This window comes from Diospyros lotus, chromosome 2 (assembly GCF_014633365.1).
Source record: "Diospyros lotus cultivar Yz01 chromosome 2, ASM1463336v1, whole genome shotgun sequence".
NCBI classification, from domain to species: Eukaryota; Viridiplantae; Streptophyta; class Magnoliopsida; order Ericales; family Ebenaceae; genus Diospyros; species Diospyros lotus.
In genome coordinates this window covers 40,295,257-40,315,416 of record NC_068339.1, presented here as the reverse complement: position 1 = coordinate 40,315,416, position 20,160 = coordinate 40,295,257, and the positions used below count along the sequence as shown (strand labels likewise).

The window sequence follows — 20,160 nt, the reverse complement described above, 5'->3', positions numbered from 1 at the left end:
GGATCCCTTTCCGATGGTTGAACTTGGTCTTTTATAGAGATTGAGTAGGGAGCACATGTGGCCTTTCCGAATGATTTCTTCCAAATGAACCTTTCCGAATGAGGCCTCCGAATGAACCTTCCCCAGCCGCTTCCATCATTTCTGAAAGGTCATTCCTCAGTAGCTTTCGAAGGTCCTTCCCCTGCAGCTTCCGAATGTCCGTTCCCTATAACTTCCGAAGAGTTTCTTCCCCGCAATGCTTAGACTTTTCCCTTCCGATTATTAGGGCACAACAATTAGGATTGGATCGCACATATCACGTGTTAGGATTGGATTGCACATCATTTTGACGGTGTCATCAATCATGTATTGTATCCTCATTAGAGGAGGTATAGGTAGAAGAGACAATGACATATGATTTTCTTAACCTCCTCTATTAATAAGGTGTCACATAACTGATAACACCGTCATTAGTCACGATTTATAATATTATTCAAAATAAAATGCAAAAAAATTAATGTGACTCAACATCAGTATGCTTATGTTAATGATATTATCATAATAACAGAATAATTTAGTGAGTGCAATAGTTTTGCATAAGAAAATTTCAAAATTTGCCAAACAAACCTCATACTCTACTCTAGATAATTGGTTACCTTACATTTAGAGATTATTTATTAACTTGTGGGCACACAAATGAAACATACAATCATCGTGATTTGATTATATTATTTCACATATTATTGGTATCCTTCTAGAATTAAATGTACTTGTTTAGAATAATGATATTTATGTTAGGAGTGTCGAGCATTTGTACATTAGGTACCTATAATTGGTTTTATACGTTTAAATTTAAAATCAATACAATCATAAATCAACAACAAACCACTCTAATCTAATTAAATTAATCTTAACAAAACCTATCTATGGGCATTAATCTTAACAAAATTAGATGTCATTCACCTATTCTTATTTCATATTCACATAATTAGGCCTTAGAAACTCAATCCCAATTAGAAATAAATTTGGACATATATAACATTTGCCTTATCTATTTTTCAATTTGATTTTTTTAGTAATTTTTCAGAATATGTATTTTCCTTTTCTTGGTAAGAAAAATATGTATTTTCACAAATATTGTAATATTAAGTAAAAAAAATTAATATACATGCAAAATAAATTATATTACATGGAATCCCATCACTAATTATATGAAGAAAAAATTAACACAAATAGATTTACCAAACTGTATTTTCTATTTTATTTCAAAGATAACAAAAAAAATCAAATAATAAAAAACACACATAAAAACTGACAATAAAAATCTAAGTTCCTAAACTTGCATCTGGGGTGGCCCCGTAATTCGAAGAACTTATGGGGGCGCTCTTGCAAATCTCCAAAAAAAGGAACCATCCGTCCGTTTCCCTCGTTGCATTAACGGATCTGGCCGTAAATGATTTAAACTGGCCGCCAAACGAAATCAAACCTAGCATTTAGAATTATCATAACACCCCTGCCAATCCCACGTGAGCTGGGTGACGATATCAAATAATCAGGGGTAAATACGGAACCCAAAATGAGCAGATATGATGAGCTGGGTGACGATATCAAACTCCACCACACACACAATTAAAGTAAGGTAAATCAAATGAACTGTCTCAGTCAAAATTGAGTCAAACCTCAATGGTCCTCGCTGTAAGTTCGACAGAAACAATATTTTAATGTTAATGGCCTTTACATTTTGTGTTTGTCTCCAAATTCTTCAGAGTTTTTGAACTCTCCAACGTCCGGCTCATCCCCACTGTGATTTTTCTCAGAGTTTCTCTGGGTTTTTCTCTCTTGTTCTACTGTCCGAATGATCGACCTTGCTCTGTTTCCTTAAAGAGGTTTCAGAGAAAGGGTAAGATGAACTTTGATTGGCATTGCAGAGAGATTAAGTTTTTGTCGATTCTATGTTTGTAGATCAATTATGATTTGTTTTCGTTGTTGTGAGTTCGAAGTTTTTTCATGCATTTGTGAAAGATGGTACATCTGCGGTGAGAATTATGCAGAAAGAAACGAAAGAAAAGTAGAAATTTTGAATTTTTGATTTCCCGATAGGTGGGGTCCGCAGCCAAATTTCAAATCAACAGATGCAAATTTTCGTTCTTTTATTTTTGGGGCAAAGAAATTCGGGGTATGAGCTCTGGCATTTCACATTTTCTCGTGCGTCTTCTCCGTTTTCTGAGCAACCAAACAGACATTTTTACTACCTGATTTTAGTTCCGGTAGATCTTTATGCTTTTCTCTCAGTATTTTGGACTGGCCGTTGAATTTTTTGTTTCCAAGAAAGCTTTAATTCAATCTATATTAGGGGAGAAATGTTGATGCTGGTTATAGGTGATGATTTTGTTTTCTATTTGTTAATACCTATTTTCGAGTTTCTGCTGTTACCCATTTTAAAATTTCTTAATCTTATTGTTGTGTTCGATTTGAATTTTATGATGTGTGTAATTGCTCTACTCAGAAGAGAGTTTTATAATCTTTTCTAAGGCTTGATTTGTTGTAGTGGTTGTTGTATAAAACCGTTTTTGTTATTTGCGGAAATCCGCGTAAAAATTCTTAAATGCATTTAAATTATTTGACGTAATCATGAAATGTTTCAGGATGAATGCTGTTTGACTTTGAGCATATTTTTGTTTAATTTAGCCTATCCCTTTCAGTTCTAGTATATCTGATGGTTCACATAACTATGTTTTTAGAAGTCATGGTAAGGATAAAACTGTCTTGGATTGTTAACATTTTAAAAGTATGTGGACATCCCATTCAGTACTAAAATGCATTCAAGTAGGTGTGATGTACTTGCAAAATGTTTCAAACTAAGAATTATATTTCGCCATATTTTGTCGAGTTTAGCTCATCTTTTTCAGTTCTAGTATATTTGACAGTAACATAATTATGTAATTAGATTTCATGGTAATCAACTATTCGACCACCATTTCACTTCACAAATTGGATCTGCCTTGTATGAGAGCTAAACGGATATATCGACACTCACTTTAAAGCAGATAAATGAAGTTATGTTGGTTGAGAAAGGGTTAAAATGTACTGGACTATATTTTCCTTAAAAGATAATTACTAGAAGAGAAAGTAAAAGTATATGAACATGGAAAATTTATCGAGTAAGAGTATGTCTAATACTTCGAAAATGCATTTTCCAATTTAACATTTCACCCTTTGTTGACTCAATTAGTTTCATGACAATGCTTTCAGATTTCTTTGCATCAAATGCAGTTTTCAGTTTCCTGTACCTCCCCCTCCCTGTCATTTATGATGTACATTGCGGTGCTTTTCCAATAAATTAGTGCTCTTTACACTTTGGACGGTTGTTCTCTATTCTATGTTTTCCTCTCTCATAACATGTTTATTTAGAAGTTTGTTTCTTCCCCACACTTCAACTCCTTATTAAACGGCTCTTTTGTTTTGAATTTATTTTTTTCACTTGGCCCTGATATGCATATTGCTGCAGGTTTGATGAGTGTTTATTGACTGTGAAGCACTGTTGTGGGCTATCAAGGCTTCTCAATATGAAGAAAACAAACCCAGGTACTGCTACTGTTAGAGAGCCTACAGCACGAATGACACGAGCTCGCGCTGCTGCCTTTCGCGCATCAGGAGGCACTACCCATTTAGAAACAGTAAAGCAGGAGAACCTAAAGCAGACTTTATCAAAAAACTCCAAACGAGCAGCCTTAGATGAGGCAAACAATAATGCTCCTGGTACGGCAGGTGTTCAGCTCAAGAGGAGGGCAGTGCTTAAGGATGTCACCAATGTTTTTTGTGACTCCTATAAGAATTGCCTTGTTGCAGCTAAGGTTTGTACACCATCCTTCTACTGAAATTCTATTCCACATGTAAGAAAAAAAAAACTATTGAAAATAGAAAAAGTGCATGTGAGTTGTAAATTTGTAATGAAATTCAGAATGGTAATTTGAATAAATATTAAGTCGAGTTCAGTTGGGAAGCACTTCTTACTTCACCTCCCCCCCTCCCCCAACAAACTAGTTTCTGATTCTGGTTATTGATTTTGCAATAACTAAGACAGAAAGATTATCTTGCCAACGATATTTCCAATTAAAATGCCTCAGCTAGTTGCTATTTTTGCTGGATGAGTTGGACTCTTTGCTATAGGCGATGCCCATTTTTCTTTATAAGTGTCATAGTTGACAGAGGTCAACTATGTTGATTTTCAGAAGAAGAACAGCACACGGTCAAAAAAGAATTCAGCAAATGTTTCCAAGGTTGTCCCTGCTGTTGCAGTACAAGTGCAGCATATGCCAGCTGATTCAACATTACAAGTTGCTCAAGGGACAGGTAGGACAGTAATTAAATCCAGGGAAGTTGAACGTCCAATGAAGTTCGAGGGGAACATGCTTTGTCAGACAGAGATTTCTGTGAAAGGGAGTGCTATTGACAATCTGCAACCTGGGAAACATAATCCAGATCAAGTGCCTTCACAATTACAAAGCTTTTCAAAGAGAGGTTTGCTTTCTTTTTAAATTTTCATCCGTTAGCATATCTTTTGTCAATTCAAGGTTCATGATATCTCACATAAGATGTTTAGGGCCTGTTCATTTGGAGAAAACATTTTCTGTTTTCTGACTCCAATTTTCTATTGAATAATCGAATTTCCCATTAGAAAATGGAAAACTCAATTTTCTAGTTTTTCAACTTTATGCTATGAATTAGAAAACATTCTTTTTGATATTTTCAAAATTTCCTGAGGATAAAAGATATGGCTTTTTAAAACATTAGGACATTGTTAGGTCTGAAATTGAGTTGAAAACTAGAAAATGTTTCTGAAACTAAACAAGGTCCTCACTCTTTCTGGAAATTCCTATGATCCCAAGTCCTTGTGTTCATTTACACCTATAACAAGATAGATTACAAATAGTTTATTGATTTAGTTTGAATATACTGCTAAGGTGAGGCATTGTTTAATAGTGGGAGCAAAAATCCATGATTGTCAGAAATAGTGATGTGGGGATATTCAGCAGCAGCAGTGAAATGGATAGTTAAAAGTATTAGGTTTGGCACACCACAAATATTTTTATGGGCTTTCCCACATGCAGCATGGGACTTTCTAATATTTTCCATTAAATTCTAAAAGCATTGTGCTACAAGTGAAAAAGAGATAATCAAATTACATGACTTATTGAAGAAGTATTATGAATAAAGAAAAAAGTTTTTAAGTATTAGTAATACTAGACCATAGTTGTCAAAGGCTTGCCTAAGCGTGAGGCCCACAGAGGTGCAGCTCTGTGCACTTCATCACTACTAAGGCACAACACCATGCTTGAGGCGCTGCCTAGGCGCACTAGGTTGTGCCTGATGCAAGGCACATGGTGCATGAGGTGCATTCCTTGTGTGTATATATATATATATAAGTGTATTAAAACTCTATTTCTTGTCCATTTGTCATTTTATATCTTATTTCTTGTTGATTTTATTGCATATTTTTGTATATGGGTGAGGCAAACCTAGCTGTGTAAGTTTGAGGTCCGCTGGATCGCCCACTTGCTAGGACCTTTAGCAATGATGATCATTGGCTAGAAAACTACTCACGTCTGTGTTCTGCTTCATTTTTGTTTCTTTTTTCTAATTTCTTTTGCAATTTAAAAGAAACTAATTCTGTGTTGAAATTGTTTTTCATTTTGTGTTTTACTCTATTTTTTTTTTCTTTCTTCTAATTTTGGTTGCAATTTAGAAGAAACAAATGTTTTCATTGTATGATCTAGTGATTTTTTTTCTCTCTCTTCTAATTTCTTTAGCAGTAAAAAGGAAAAAATTGTTTTTTTTTGTAACTTTTTGTGCTGTATATTTTGCTGTAATTCTTTTTCATAATTCTAATTGCAAAAGAAATTAGAAGAAACTAATTGTTTTCCTTTAATTGTTTTTTGCAGTGTCCTCTGCTATATTTTTTTCTTTTCTCTACTGTCTTTTGCAGTTAGAAGAAACTAGTTTTTTTTTTTTTGCAATAATATTAGTTGTTATTACAAGGTTGGTTAGTTGTCGTTTATAATTTTATGAATTTGCATCTACCTCCTTATAGGTACATATCGAAAAGAATAGTGTATAAGTATTTTATAAGCATCTTGAATTAATGTGCACCTAATGTGCCTGAGGCTCATGCTTCACCTTGCACCTTGTGCAGAGGCCCCAAGCACTAATTTGCACCTTGGTGCTCCTTGTGCCTTTGACAACTATGTACTAGACTAGTGCATTGCATAGAAAAGAAATGAAGGAAACAGGGAAAATAGAAAAGGTAACTGTATGAGTCTATGCAAACAACTTTCTGCATTTGCTGCTTTTCTTGATCCCAGTGATACCTCTGGGAGCTTTTTGAGCCATACACATGAATTCATTTTCACCAAATGTTGTATCCAAACGATAAATTTGCATGCAATTGCCAATAAGCGTCATGTATACCTCCAATTTTTCTTATTTTTTTTCTCTTTCCAACAAAATTAATGTGATATTTTTTTCTCCTTCCAACAAAATTAATGTGATCACACACCTTATTTATTATAGGAATCTGTTTTAGATGTTGCATAAGGTGTAATGCTGCCTGTTTAGCCTCTCACTATAGTCTTTGGCTCCTGCGGTCATTATTTCTTTCAATATAATCGGTTAACTTCAACAACCTTTAGGATATGATTGTTGCTATTTTTCCCACTGTTGGCTGAAAATATCATGGTCCTAGAAGAAGATTTATTTCATACAGAAACTTCTTCCACTTTCTATACATCTCCTTTTCTTTGTGGTGGTGTATTATTTCAGTTCGCATTTCACCAAGAATGTTTCTTTTGTAACTGCTAAAACAGATGAAGTTGGCCTTTGTGGGAAGTTAATGATATCTATCGATCCAGATGTTGCAGACATTGATTCAAACCACAAGGATTCCCAATTGTGCAGCCTTTATGCTCCTGACATCTATATCAATTTACGTGTTGTGGAGGTTTGTGCTGCTGGTTGTTTGATCTTTTTAGACTTGTGTAATGGACATTGACACAAAGCAAAGCCACAAGAATTATCCAAAAGCAGTATTGGACAAGTGATCCATTGTCTCTGGCAGCTATCCTGCACAACATACTTTTGTTTACCTCAATTTTCTAGCCTTAAACAATTGCAACAAAAGAAATGCATGTCATAGTTTAAAGGCCTTAATTGAAATCATAAAGGTTTCTAAGACAGGAAATAAATCCCTTGAAAAGTGGTGAATCCTGACTGTAGAGTTTACTTTGCCTGGCAGTCAATTTGCCTTCTTGTTCCCTGGAATTGATTGGTTATTCTGATTGCACACTTGATTTTGAGACATAGTTGAACAAATATAAAAAACTCTAAAGAGCTCATATGTCTACACAATCATTTTCACCAGAAAGCATCCTTGGTCCTGGGTTTTTGCTAAGGTCCTGATCTTGTCGTGTTTCAACTCTTCTTGTCTTTCTCTTAGATGCCTTAAAATAATGCGATCTGATCTTTGTTGCTCCAGCTGACCAGAAGGCCAAGTACTAATTTTATGGAATCAATACAGAGAGATATCAGCCAGAGCATGCGGGGAATTTTAGTTGATTGGCTTGTGGAGGTTGGTGTGATTTCCACTTGTGCAGTCAAATTTATTCAATTTGTATTAGAAAGTTTAGGTTGTAGGACAGAACTAATTAGTACTGTGCCTTTATAGTAAATGTGTTTGGTATTTCGTCAAATTATTCAATGAGGTTCCCTCAGTGTGGATCCATGTGATACAGTGACTTGTCATTTCATTCTTTCCACAAACCATTTTATTTTTGGTTAAATAAGTGAGAAAAATACATATTAAATCTAGGTTTTAAAATATATACTCCCTCTTCTTTTCCTTTATGTTTTAGTATTTTAAGTTCGCTGTAGCTTTTATTTCCTATCCTGAAATATTAAATTGGCTGCATCATCAGTATGTGATGGTCATTTCAAGAAGTGCATCCAGTGATTGAAACCTTCAGGGACAACAAATCTTGCTATTACAGGTTTACAAGCCACCACCATGTCTTGTTGAAAATGTTTAGTTACAAGCTGCCTTTTGCATGCCATCTTTCCGTTGTGTTCCTCAGTTTTACTTTTAAACCATGAAGGACAATCTTCAAGGTTTTCAAGGATGTTTGTTCAAATAGTATGATCATGTTTTCATTTCTCTTGCCACAGTCCAAAGCTTCTTCATTGGCCTTTGAGAGACTTTTGTTCTTGTCAAATGAAAGAAAAAAAAGAAAACTTTAAATTCCAACACGTTGTAGTGTTCCCATAAATATTGACTTGTATTCCGACATAGGTAGCCTATTTCTACTCAACATAGTGCTCATTCACTCTTGCTTTGCACTATGCAAATCCTCATATTTCTCAGGATTATGGGACGCAAACATGAAACTAGGACGGCTACTGCTTTGCCCTAGGGAAGTACAAAAGGTTCAAAAGATAAATAGTATGAGTAATGCTTTAAGAATCCTATTATGGCTGTTTGTTCTAATTGTTCCTTGGACAAAAAGCGTTTTTCCTTGGTGCTGACAAAATAGTGGATGAGATGAAATATTGTTGTGGCTGAACTCTGAGCTGCTTTACAAAATTTTCGTCCTAGTATCTTTCTTCTTCTTTTTCTTCTTTTTAAATTTCATGCAGCCCTAAAGAAATATGAATTTCAAGAGTTCTCTGATCATGCATCAAATATTCTCTATTGATATTTTCTTTAGTTCTTTATAATAATTTCTTAGATTTCCTTTTTCTATTAATTTATTTGTTTAGTGCAGCTTTCTTGTTGGTGTTTTCTTAAAATTATTTGAATATGGTAAAGGTAGAGAAATTAGACCTTTTTTGTTTTGTGATAGTTATTGCTGTTGCAAGATTCGTACTGGAATTTATAGGAAGCCTATCAAAGCAAGATTTCTTGGCTCCTTGCTTAGTATTTGTTGGGTTCAAAGGGCAAATGATATTCGAAACAATGCCTAGTATATCTTGCTTCTGTTGTTTTTAAGGAGAAAGTGACTGCTTTCTCAAGTACTGATTTAGAGGAATCATGGTAATGAGAAAACATCTTACAACTACTTTAAAGGCCATCTAAGCATTACCCTATATTCTATGCATGTAGATATTCCAACTTCAAAGGTCTCTCTTCCAAGACTAACTGAATACTCTTACCATAAATTTGGCAATATTTCTGGCACTTTCTAGTTTGGGCAGTTGCAGGTTGCAATGTCCAAGGACAATATATAAGTGAATTTCTTCAATTTCTTCTGGTGGGGTTGAATTATATTTTTTTTCTTACTTTTTAGATATTAATTTCCTAAGTTTCAGTTATGTACCCTAAAGTTGCTTTATGGTTTTTATACAAATATAGTGCTCTTCAGAAGGGAAATCTGATTTCTGTTTATAATCTGCTTTCAGGTATCAGAGGAATATAAGTTGGTACCTGACACACTCTATCTCACGGTGCATTTCGTTGATTTGTTTCTCTCTCAGAACTACATTGAAAGGCAAAAACTGCAACTGCTCGGTATCACTTGCATGTTGATTGCCTCGTAAGTTCGCTTTAATGGGTTAGATAAATTTTCTGTTGAGTCTTTTGCTATATGTAAAGCATCCTGTGCTGTAAATAATATTGCAGGCAAGGCTACTGCTTACATAAAGCCATTGCAGTTTGTAATTTATATGGGCATTGTTTCCTCTGCTTATCCAAAAAAATGAAAGAATAGTAAAGGGGAATAAATCTGCATCTAACTTGTAATAGCTGTCCAAATTAGTTATCTTAAAACTGTTAGTGGATATCTGATCATCAAACAATAACAACTCCACCAACAGTGGCATTCACTTAAATTCATACTGCCAATTGTTGTGACTTTGACTTCTCCATGATGTCAGAGCCAACTTATGTAGCTAACCCATGCTTTGAATGATAGGTAAACCAATTATAGGATTGGAATTCCTATGCGCCACAGTTTTATCTATGAACAAATGGCAGACTCTTGGACTCGATCCTTGATTTTCTGCTCTTATCCTCCATAAAATGTTTTTAGATCTGTTGGACGAGATCAAGAAGATTCGAAAGTCAAAATAAGAGATTGATAAGATAAGGATAAGTCATTATCCTTGTAGAGTAGTTGTTGTAAATTTGTATTTAAAGTTTGTATTTTAAGTTTGGTTTGTTCCTAGTTTTTAGGAGATAAAGAATCCTAAATCTTCTCCTAAAATATATGAGATAAGATAAGGGACCTTTATGTTTATATTCTTCCCTATTCCTCTAGAATTAATCAATTTAAGCATTCTATTTTTGCTTGTTTCATGGTATCAGAGCTAAGGCTCGACAAATAGCATTAAAGCTCTTTGCTGTTCTTCTTCTCTCTCTCAAAGATCATGGCCATATTCACCAGAATCCCACCCTAACCAAAGCCTTTGCTACAAGCTCCCCGAACCCTTTTCCTCCTTTTGTTCCAGCCCCTTCTTCTCAGAATCTACCAATCAACTCCATTGATAACCATCCCATACAAAGTGCTCACCACAAGTTAAATGGTAGTAATCTTAGGTAATGGTTTTAGTCTGTTTTATTGGTGATCAAGGGGAAAGGAAAATCTGGCTATCCCACGGGGGATATTCCTACTTCTCTGACCGATTCTACCACCTATGGCACTTGAGAAGTAGAAAATTCAACCATAACAGCATGGTTGATCAACTCGATGGAGCCAAGACTAGGGAGGACTTACCTATTTCACAAAACCGCCAAGGAGATTTGGGATTCTGTTCAGGAGATGTATTTCGACCTGGAGAACTCATCTCAAAGCTTTGAAATACGGTCAGGCATTAGGACAACAAGACAAGGTAACATGAGTGTTATAGATTACTTTAATATATTGGTTGAGTTATGGCATAAAATGGATTTATTCCATATTATAAATTGGGAGTGTATTGCTGACAGTAACAGGTATTACAAGATGATTGAAAAAGATAGGATATTTGCTTTCCTTCATGGACTTAATACTGATTTAGATGAAGTAAGAGGCAGGATTTTAGGAACAAAACCCCTACCATCTCTTAGGGAGGTCTTTGCCGAGGTGAGAAGAGAAGATAGTCGATGAAAGGTAATGCTTTATCAACTTAGTGATCTAAGTATAAACCAACAAAATTCTGCTCTTGCAACTGTTAAACCAAGGGAAAATTTCTCGAAAGGAATAGGAAGGGAAAAACAGTGGTGTGACCACTGTAAAAGGCCATATCATACAAAGGATACATGTTGGAAGATCCATGGTAAACTTGCAAGTTGGAAACCAAAAAACAAGAGAGAAAATACCCGATCAGCTTATGTTGTTGAGGCACCCAGTGAGGGCAAAAGTAAGACAGATTTAAATTTGTCAAAAGAACAAATTCAGGCCCTCTATTGATTGCTAAATCAAGGTACCAGCCCTACCAGCCCTTCTACACATCAGCCTACTGCATCCATGACTTTGCGAGGTAATCCCTATCTCTCCTTGACACACAGATTGCCTAAGGACGCTTGGATAATAGACACAGGGGCATCCAACCATATATCTAGTTCTACTAAGCATATGATTGAATACACTCCCTGTAAAGATTCAATTGATATTTCAATGACTGATGGTACTATCTCTCTTGCCGTGGGTCATGGGACTATTTATCTTTCAAATCTAAAGTTAGAATCATTTTTATATGTGCCTGAGTTGAGTTATAATCTCTTATCAGTGAGTAGGATTACCAAAATATGAATTGTAGAGTGATATTTCTTCCCTCATGTTGTGTGTTTCAGGACCAAGCATCGGGGATGATGATTGGCAGTGCTGAAGGAAGAGATGGACTCTACTGGTTGACGAAGAATACTTCAACCTCATGTCATTTTAATAAAACAATCATAATTGTTACCTCCAATGCCAAGATTATGTTATGGAATAAACGGTTAGGACACACTAGTTTTCCCTATCTTAGATTCTTGTATCCTTAGTTTTTTATCAATAAAGACCATATTTTTTCTTGTGAACAATGTACCCTTGCAAAACAATCAAGAGCCCATCTCCCCATTCAATCTTATAAGCCTTCTAAACCGTTTCATTTAATCCATAGTGACATTTGGGGCCCTTCTAAGCATCCTGATCTTTTTGGTTCAAAATGGTTTATAACTTTTATTGATAACCATTATAGGGCATGTTGGGTGTATCTTATGAAAGATAAATCAGAAGTAAGTAGCATATTCAAAAGATTTCACAAGTTTGTTTTGAATATGTTTCAAACCTCTATCTGTATCTTTCGAACTGATAATGGTCGAGAATATTTTTCTCATGACTTGACCAACTACTTACTTGAGTATGGTATTTTGCATCAAAGTTCTTGTCCCTACACACCACAACAAAATGGTATGGCTGAAAGAAAAAATCGGCATCTCTTAGAAGTGGTAAGGGCTATGATGTCCACCACTCATGTGCCTCATTCATTTTGGGGGGAGGCTGTTCTTACAGCTTGATATTTGATAAATCGTCTCCCTTCTAAAACCTTCAAATTCAAAACCCTCTTGAAACCCTTTGTGAATCCTATCCTAATACACCCTTCTTTCCTTCTATTGAGCCTAAAGTTTTTGGTTGTGTTGTGTATGTTCACAATCACAGTGTGTCTTGAACCAAGTTAGATCCAAAAGCCCTAAAATGTGTTTTTATTGGCTACTCTCCTTCACAAAAGGGCTACAAGTGTTATTGTCCCATCAATCGGCAGTTTTATACCTCCACCAATGTCACTTTCTATGAGGATCTTGCCTATTATTCATGCATTGGTTCTCAAACCAATCTTACTGATCCCCTTCTTGTTCCTTCATTTTTTCCTCCCCTCCTGCCAGCATCTTCTTAAGGGGGAGAATTAATATCCATCCCTGATAAGATGCTTGCAGTAGCAGACCCTAAGCCTTTCAGTTTACCTTCAATTTCTCCAACTCCTGTTCAGTCACCCATCTCTAAACTTGTGCAGCCCCATCTCCTCAGTCTCAAACTCAACAGCCTACCAGTCTTTCCTGGTTTGTGTATTCCCGAAGACCTAAAGGTCCATCTGAAGTCTAGTAGGGTCAATCATCCTTCCTTGATGATGGTCTATCAGAAGACAGTAAAATAGGTGTTGATTTAACATGGGATGAGACTAAATTAATGGAAGAAATTGAGGATTAACCCAGAACTAACAGTGGTGCCATTCAAGATGATGCGCTAGACTGGGTAATACCTATAACTCTCCGAAAGGGTGTAAGATCTTGTGTTAAACATCCTCAATATCCTTTGTCCAATTATTTAACTTATGTAAAAGTGTCTCCATAGCTTAGAACATTTATTGCAAGGCTTGACAGTGCTGAAATTCCTAAAAATATTCAAGGAGTTATGGGAGATCCTAAGTGGAAAGCAGCTGTGATGGAAGAAATGAAGGCCTTGGTTGGAAACCACACTTGGGATATAGTTGAATTACCCCTAGATAAGAGAACCGTGGGATGCAAATGGGTGTTTACCATCAAGCACAATGCAGATGGTAGTATTGAAAGGTATAAGGTAAGTGAACAAACTTGGTTCCTAAGGTATGGAACCAGAAAACAAGAGACGTATTTGGTGGAAATCAACTCATACCTGATTTCTCATGAAAGAAGAATTATATATAGCTATCTATGCTATCACTTCCTAACTTCTAGCAGATGATAAATAACATAATTGAAAATATTTACAGGATAATTTACAAATCTATTCCTATAATTTCTCCTTCTCGGTTAGGAGACTTATCTTGTTTTTCTCTTTTATTTCTTCTCCTTTATCTTGATGCGCCAGCCCACAACTGAAGCCCAGCTACTGCAGACTTCTTCTTTGCTTTGGACTCTTTTCTACTTTGAGGTCTCCTCAGATCTTAGGACTCTCCAACACCCTCCCTCAAGTTAAGGAATAGATATCTCTAATTCCTAGCTTGTTGATAATAGTCTCAAAACCAGGTCTTGACATGGCTCTAATCAACACATCTGCTACCTGCTCTGTTGTAGGAATGTAAAACAACTTTATGTCTCCTTCATCAAATTCCCTTTGGATGAAATTGCGGTCAATCCTGACGTGTTTCATTCTATCATGTTATACGAAGTTATTAACAATGCATATGACTGACTTGCTGTCACTATATAGTCTTGTTGGTTGAGTCAGAGGTATTTGTAGGTCCTCCATAAGCCTTACGAGCCATATAAGCTCTCATATGCCTTGGGCTATTGCCCTAAATTCTGCTTCTGCACTGCTTCTTGCTACTACCGATTGTTTTTTCTTCTCGATGTAACTTGGTTTCCCCATAATTTAGTGCAAAATCCAGATGTTGACCGACTATCTATTATTGATCCAGCCCAATCTGCATCAGAGAACCCTTCAGCCCCTCTTTCATCACTCTTTTGAAACAATAGTCCATTTCCAGGAGTTCTTTTTAAGTATCTCAATATGTGGTACACAACTGTCATATGTTGTTGAGTTGGAGCATGCATATACTGACTAACAACACTCACTGCATATGCTATATCTAGGCGAGTTAGGGAGAGATAAATTAATCTCCCTACGAGTCTTTGATATCTGTCTTTATCAACTACCAAGTCATCATCCTTCTTCACATATTTCCAATTTCTTTCTAGTGGAGTATACCTAGGTTTGCAACCTAACATTCCAGTTTCTTTTAGGAGATCAAGAGTGTATTTTTGTTGGGAGATAACTATACCTAGTTTGCTCCTTGCTACTTCCATTCCAAGAAAGTACTTCATTTCACCCAAATCTTTGACTTCAAATTCTTCTTTCAACTTCTGTTTTAGGGCTGCTATCTCATGAATATCATCTCTTGTAATAATTATATCATCTACATACAAAATTAAGATACACTTCTTTCCATTAGCATCATGTTTAACAAAGAGAGTATGATTGGCCTCACCTTGTTTGTATCCAAATTTAATGAGAGTAGAGCTGAATTTTTTGAACCATGCCCTTGGAGACTGATTCAATCCATAGAGAGGTTTTTGTAATTTGCACACTTTGCCACTTTCTTCAGTATCAAAACCGGGTGGAATTTGCATATATACTTCTTCTTCTAACTCCCCATTCAAGAATGCATTTTTTATGTCAAATTGGAACAATTCCCAGTCCATATTTACAGCAATAGATAACAACACTCTTATAGAATTTAGTTTTGCAATTGGTGCGAATGTCTCATCATAATCTATCCCATAGGTTTGAGAGAAACCTTGGGCAACCAGCCTGGCCTTTTATCTGTCCACACTCCCATTTGATTTGTATTTGATGGTGAATACCCATTTACAACCTATAATCTTCTTGTTTTCCGGAAAGTCAACAACTTCCCATGCGTGGTTTCCTTTTAGTGCCCTCATCTCTTCCATCACTGCCTCTTTCCACTTGGGATCATTTAATGCCTCTTGAATATTCCGAGGTATAGCCACTGTATCTAAATTAGTGGTGACAGCCTTGAATTCGGGAGATAACCTGGAATGTGTCAAGTAATTTGAAATAGGATGGCTTCACACATGATCTTACCCCTTTTCTAACTGCAATAGGGAGATGCAAGTACTGTCAACTGCTGTAACTTCTTCCTCATTCATTGGACTTTCCCTCGGTTCTAGCAGTTGGCTATTCGCTGTTTTGAGGAGCTAGATGTTTACCTCTTCTTGAGTAAACTTGCATTGGCTTTTCTAGATTCAAGTCATCCCCTAAATTAGTTTCCATAGATTCAGCTGGGAGTTGGGGTTCTTGCGGAGATGATAGGCTCGGGTAATGAGGTTCAGAATATGCTGGTTGAGGATGATCAGCTGCAGCAGTTTGATCAAGACTATTATTGGGGTTAAGATGAGGTATAGGTAATGAAATAGGCATAGGTACTGCTGGATCCCAATGATTATCTTTCAATTGTAGAGAGGTATTTGAGTAATAGGACTCACTCTCCATAAATGTTACATCACAAGAGATGAAGAATTTTTGTGATGTAAGGCAGAAACATTTATAACCCTTTTGGGTAGGAGAATACCCAATGAATATACACTTTTATGCTCTTGGTTCAAGTTTATGCTGATTTGGACTGGTTTGATGGACATACACCACACATCCAAGTACTTTGGGAGGAAGAGTATTTAGAATGCGAGCATGGGGAAAGATGGAAGTGAGATTATGCAGTGGGGCTTGGTACTTCAGGACTTTGGAAGGCAATCTATTAATTAGATAAGCAGTTGTTAGGACTGCCTCCCCCCAATATCTATTAGGCATAAAACTTGTGAACATAAGAGATCGAGCCACCTTAAGCAAGTGTTGATTTTTCTTTTCAGCTATTCCATTTTGTTGAGGGGTATATGGACAAGTGCTTTGATGGAAGATCCCATTGGTAGTGAGATATTGGGTAAACGAGTGAGAGAAGTATTCCCGGCCATTGTCAGTCCTAAGGATACAAATAGAGGACTGCAAGACATTTAAAATAAGTTTATGGAAAGTTTGAAAGATTGCACATGCCTTAGATTTTTCTTTCATCAAGTATACCCAACACACTCTTGTGTGGTCATCAATAAAGGTCATAAACCATCTTGCCCCATTTAGGTTTGGTACTCTAGCCGGTCCCCATATATCACTATGGATTAAATAGAAAGGTTTAGGAGTATAGGGAACTAACTAATAAGTACTATGAGTTTGTTTAGCAAGGATGCAACGATCACACTTAAGTACCATTTTTTCTTTATTGATAAATAAGTTAGGGTACAAGTGTTTCAAATAGGAAAAACTAGGATGAGCAAGGCGTCCATGCCATAACAAAATTTCAGAATTTGAACTAACCATAAGAGAAAACCTATGAGAAACTTGACTAAGAGAATCCTTGTTATCAAAAAGCTAGGGAAGTCCATCATTCTCCTCAGCACTGCCAATCACCTTCCCCGAGGATCGGTCCTGAAAGATGCAATATGAAGGAAAGAATGTTACAATACAATTCAAGTCTCTCGTTAGTTTGCTTATTGATAACAGATTACAACTTAGGTTTGGCACATGCAATACTGATTCAAGTAATAAATTAGCAACACAAACACTTCCCTTTCCTTTCACCAATGATTGTGTCCCATCAGTCATCAAAACAGTTAGATCCTTTCTCCTATCTGAAAATTATCAAGAGTAGTAGTAGACCCGGTCATGTGGTCGGATGCCCCAGTATCTACCACCCAATGACTCTTATTCATTCTCCTAGCAACTAGAGAAAGAAACTGACCTTTTTGTGCCATAGATGCTGAATAATTTGGTGCTGCCTCATCTGATTCCTTTGCAATATTTGAGCTTTGTAACAGTTTCTGTAAGAACTCAATTTGATCAGTAGTTAATCCCATACCTGTTCCTTTTTAACCAGTGGGTACACTTGTTGTTGCATAAGCAGATCTGTCATTCTCCTTCTTAGGTCTCAGTTTCCAGTTTGGGGGTTTCCCATGCAACTTCCAGCATGTACTCTTGGTGTGATAAGGCCGATTGCAATGTTCACACCATTGCTTATCCCTTGGAATGTCTTCCTTTCTTGCAGCAGTGAGAGCTGATCCTGAATTAGGTTCGGTTGTTGGTAGCATAACCCTTTTTTTGCTTTCCTCCCGTCTGACCTCAACAAACACCTCCTGGAGTGATGGTAAAGGCTTGGCACCCAATAATCTTCCTCTTACTTCATCTAAATCTGGATTGAGTCCTTGGAGAAAATAAAAAATTCTCTCCTTTTCTAGCATCTTGCTATACTTTTGGCTATCATCTGCACACTTCCAACCAGGATCATAAAATAGATCCATCTCCTGCCATAGTTCCACTAGGTTGTTGTAGTACTCCGTCACTCCAAGATTGCCCTGCTTGGTATTCCGAATTGTAGCTCTAATCTCAAAGCATTAAGCTGTATTTTCGAGATCGGAATAAATTTCCTGAATTACCTCCCACACTTCTTTGACTGTTTTGTAAAATAGATAGGGTTGGCCTATCTTGGGCTCCATTGAATTGATAATCCAAGCCATCAATATTGAATTCTCTATCTCCCATCTTTGATATTCTACTGAATTTTCTAATGGAGTTTGGATTGTACCTGTGAGGCAGCCGTATTTCCCTTTGCCTATAATCACCAAGGTTATAGATTGAAACCATTCTCTAAAGTTTCTTCCGTTCAACCTATGTTGGGTGATATACAAAGTATGGCTATCCAGTGATAGGGTGTTGTTAGGCGCTCTAGTAGTTGAAGTCGCCGGTTGTTGAAGATCCGAACTCAGGGAAGACTCAGCTGTAGTTGGGGCTGCATTCTCACGATCTTGAGGCTCCATCTGATTCGGATCTTTGGACTAGGAAGAGCCGAGCTCTGATACCATGAACAAACTTGGTTCCTAAGGTATGAAACCTGAAAACGAGAGACTGATTTGGTGGAAATCAACTCATACCTGATTTCTCATGAAAGAAGAATTATATACAGCTATCTATGCTATCACTTCCTAACTTCTAACAGATGATAAATAACATAATTGAAAATATTTATAGGATAATTTACAAATCTATTCCTATAATTTCTCCTTCTCGGTTAGGAGACTTATCTTGTTTTTCTCTTTTATTTCTTCTCCTTTATCTTGATGCGCCAGCCCACAACCGAAGCCCATCTACTGTAGACTTCTTCTTTGCTTTGGACTCTTTTCTACTTTGAGGTCTTCTCAGATCTTAGGACTCTCCAACAGTAAGGTTAGTGGCACAAGGATTTACTCAAACCTATGGGATAGACTGTGAAGAGACATTTGCCCCTGTAGCTAAATTCAATTCTATTCGGGTAATACTCTCAATTGTTGTAAATTTGGATTGGCCTTTGTTTTAGTTTGATATAAAAAATGCATTTCTTAATGGGGACTTAGATGAGGAGATCTACATGAAAATTTCACCAGGCTTTCAGGATGAAATGGGTTGTGGAGGAAAGTTTGTAAACTGAAGAAATCCCTATATGGTTTGAAACAGTCACCTCGGGCTTGGTTTAAAAAATTTAGCCTTACCTTAATCCGGCTTGGGTATAAACAAGGACAGGATGACCATACTTTGTTTATCAAAACCATAGAAATTAGAAGAAAGTCTATACTAATTGTCTATGTTGATGATATCATTGTAATGGGTGATGATGAGCATGGTATCAAGATTTGAAAGAACAACTAAGAGTCGAGTTTGAGGTGAAAGATTTAGGACTCATGAGGTACTTTCTAGGAATGGAGGTGGCTAGAAGCAAGGAAGGCTTATTTATCTCTCAAAGAAAATACATTGTGGATTTACTCAAAGACACAAGGATGCTAATATGTAGACCAGTTGGTACCCCATTAGACAAAGGCTGGAATTTTGAAGAGAAGGATGATGATATCCCAGTTGAAAAAGAGAGATACCAAAGGCTAGTGGGCAGGTTGATCTATTTGTCTCTTACTAGGCCCGACATAACTTATGCAGTAAGTGAGATCAGTCAATACATGCATGCTCCTACAAAGAAGCACATGAATGGTGTGTTTCATGTGCTTAGATACCTAAAAGAGACACTTGGGAAATGGTTGATGCTTAAAAAGACTAAGGAATGAGGAATTGAAGGGTTTGTTGATGCAGATTGAGTAGGCTCTATAGAGGACAACAGGTTAATAACTGGTTATTGCACTAAGGTATGGGGAAATGTTGTGACCTACAGAAGTGAAAAGCAATTAGTGGTGGCTCGCAGTTGTGTTGAGGCAGAATTCCGAGCAATAACTCAAGGCATTTGTGAGGTAATTTGGTTAGAAAGGTTAATGGAGGACCTAAGGATACCTTTGACTCAACTTACAAGGGTATACAATGATAGTAAGTCTGCTATTAATATTGTGAGAAATTCTGTCCAACATGATCGTATGAAAGAATGTAAGGATAGACAGGAATTTTATAAAGTGTGAAATTGAGGAATAGGGAATAATTCTATCCTATGTTCCAACCACTGATCAAATTGTAGATGTGTTCACAAAAGCTATGATGAAACTAGGGTTCAAATCTCTAATAGTCACGATAGGAATGACTTGCATCTATTCCTAAGCTTGAGAGGGGGGGGGGGGGGGGGGGGAGTGTTGGACAAGATCAAGAAGATTTGAAAATCAAA

At 36.6% G+C, this 20,160-nt stretch overlaps 1 protein-coding gene across 3 annotated transcripts in view; it reads left to right on the top strand.

Annotated features, from left to right (window-relative positions):
- Positions 1-1,628: 1,628 nt before the first annotated feature.
- LOC127794117 (cyclin-A2-4-like) overlaps positions 1,629-20,160 on the top strand; it is a 28,782-nt gene continuing 10,250 nt past the window's right edge. The window contains exons 1-6 of one of the 3 annotated variants that reach the window (XM_052325020.1): positions 1,629-1,879; positions 3,488-3,833; positions 4,215-4,500; positions 6,843-6,976; positions 7,511-7,603; positions 9,427-9,560. In XM_052325020.1, coding sequence (XP_052180980.1) covers positions 3,546-3,833; positions 4,215-4,500; positions 6,843-6,976; positions 7,511-7,603; positions 9,427-9,560 — 935 coding nt within the window. In that variant the 5' untranslated portion in view covers positions 1,629-1,879; positions 3,488-3,545. Of the gene's footprint in view, positions 1,880-2,144; positions 2,247-3,487; positions 3,834-4,211; positions 4,501-6,842; positions 6,977-7,510; positions 7,604-9,426; positions 9,561-20,160 lie in introns of those variants that run through there. The other 2 variants (XM_052325018.1, XM_052325019.1) reach the window with 2 other exon arrangements.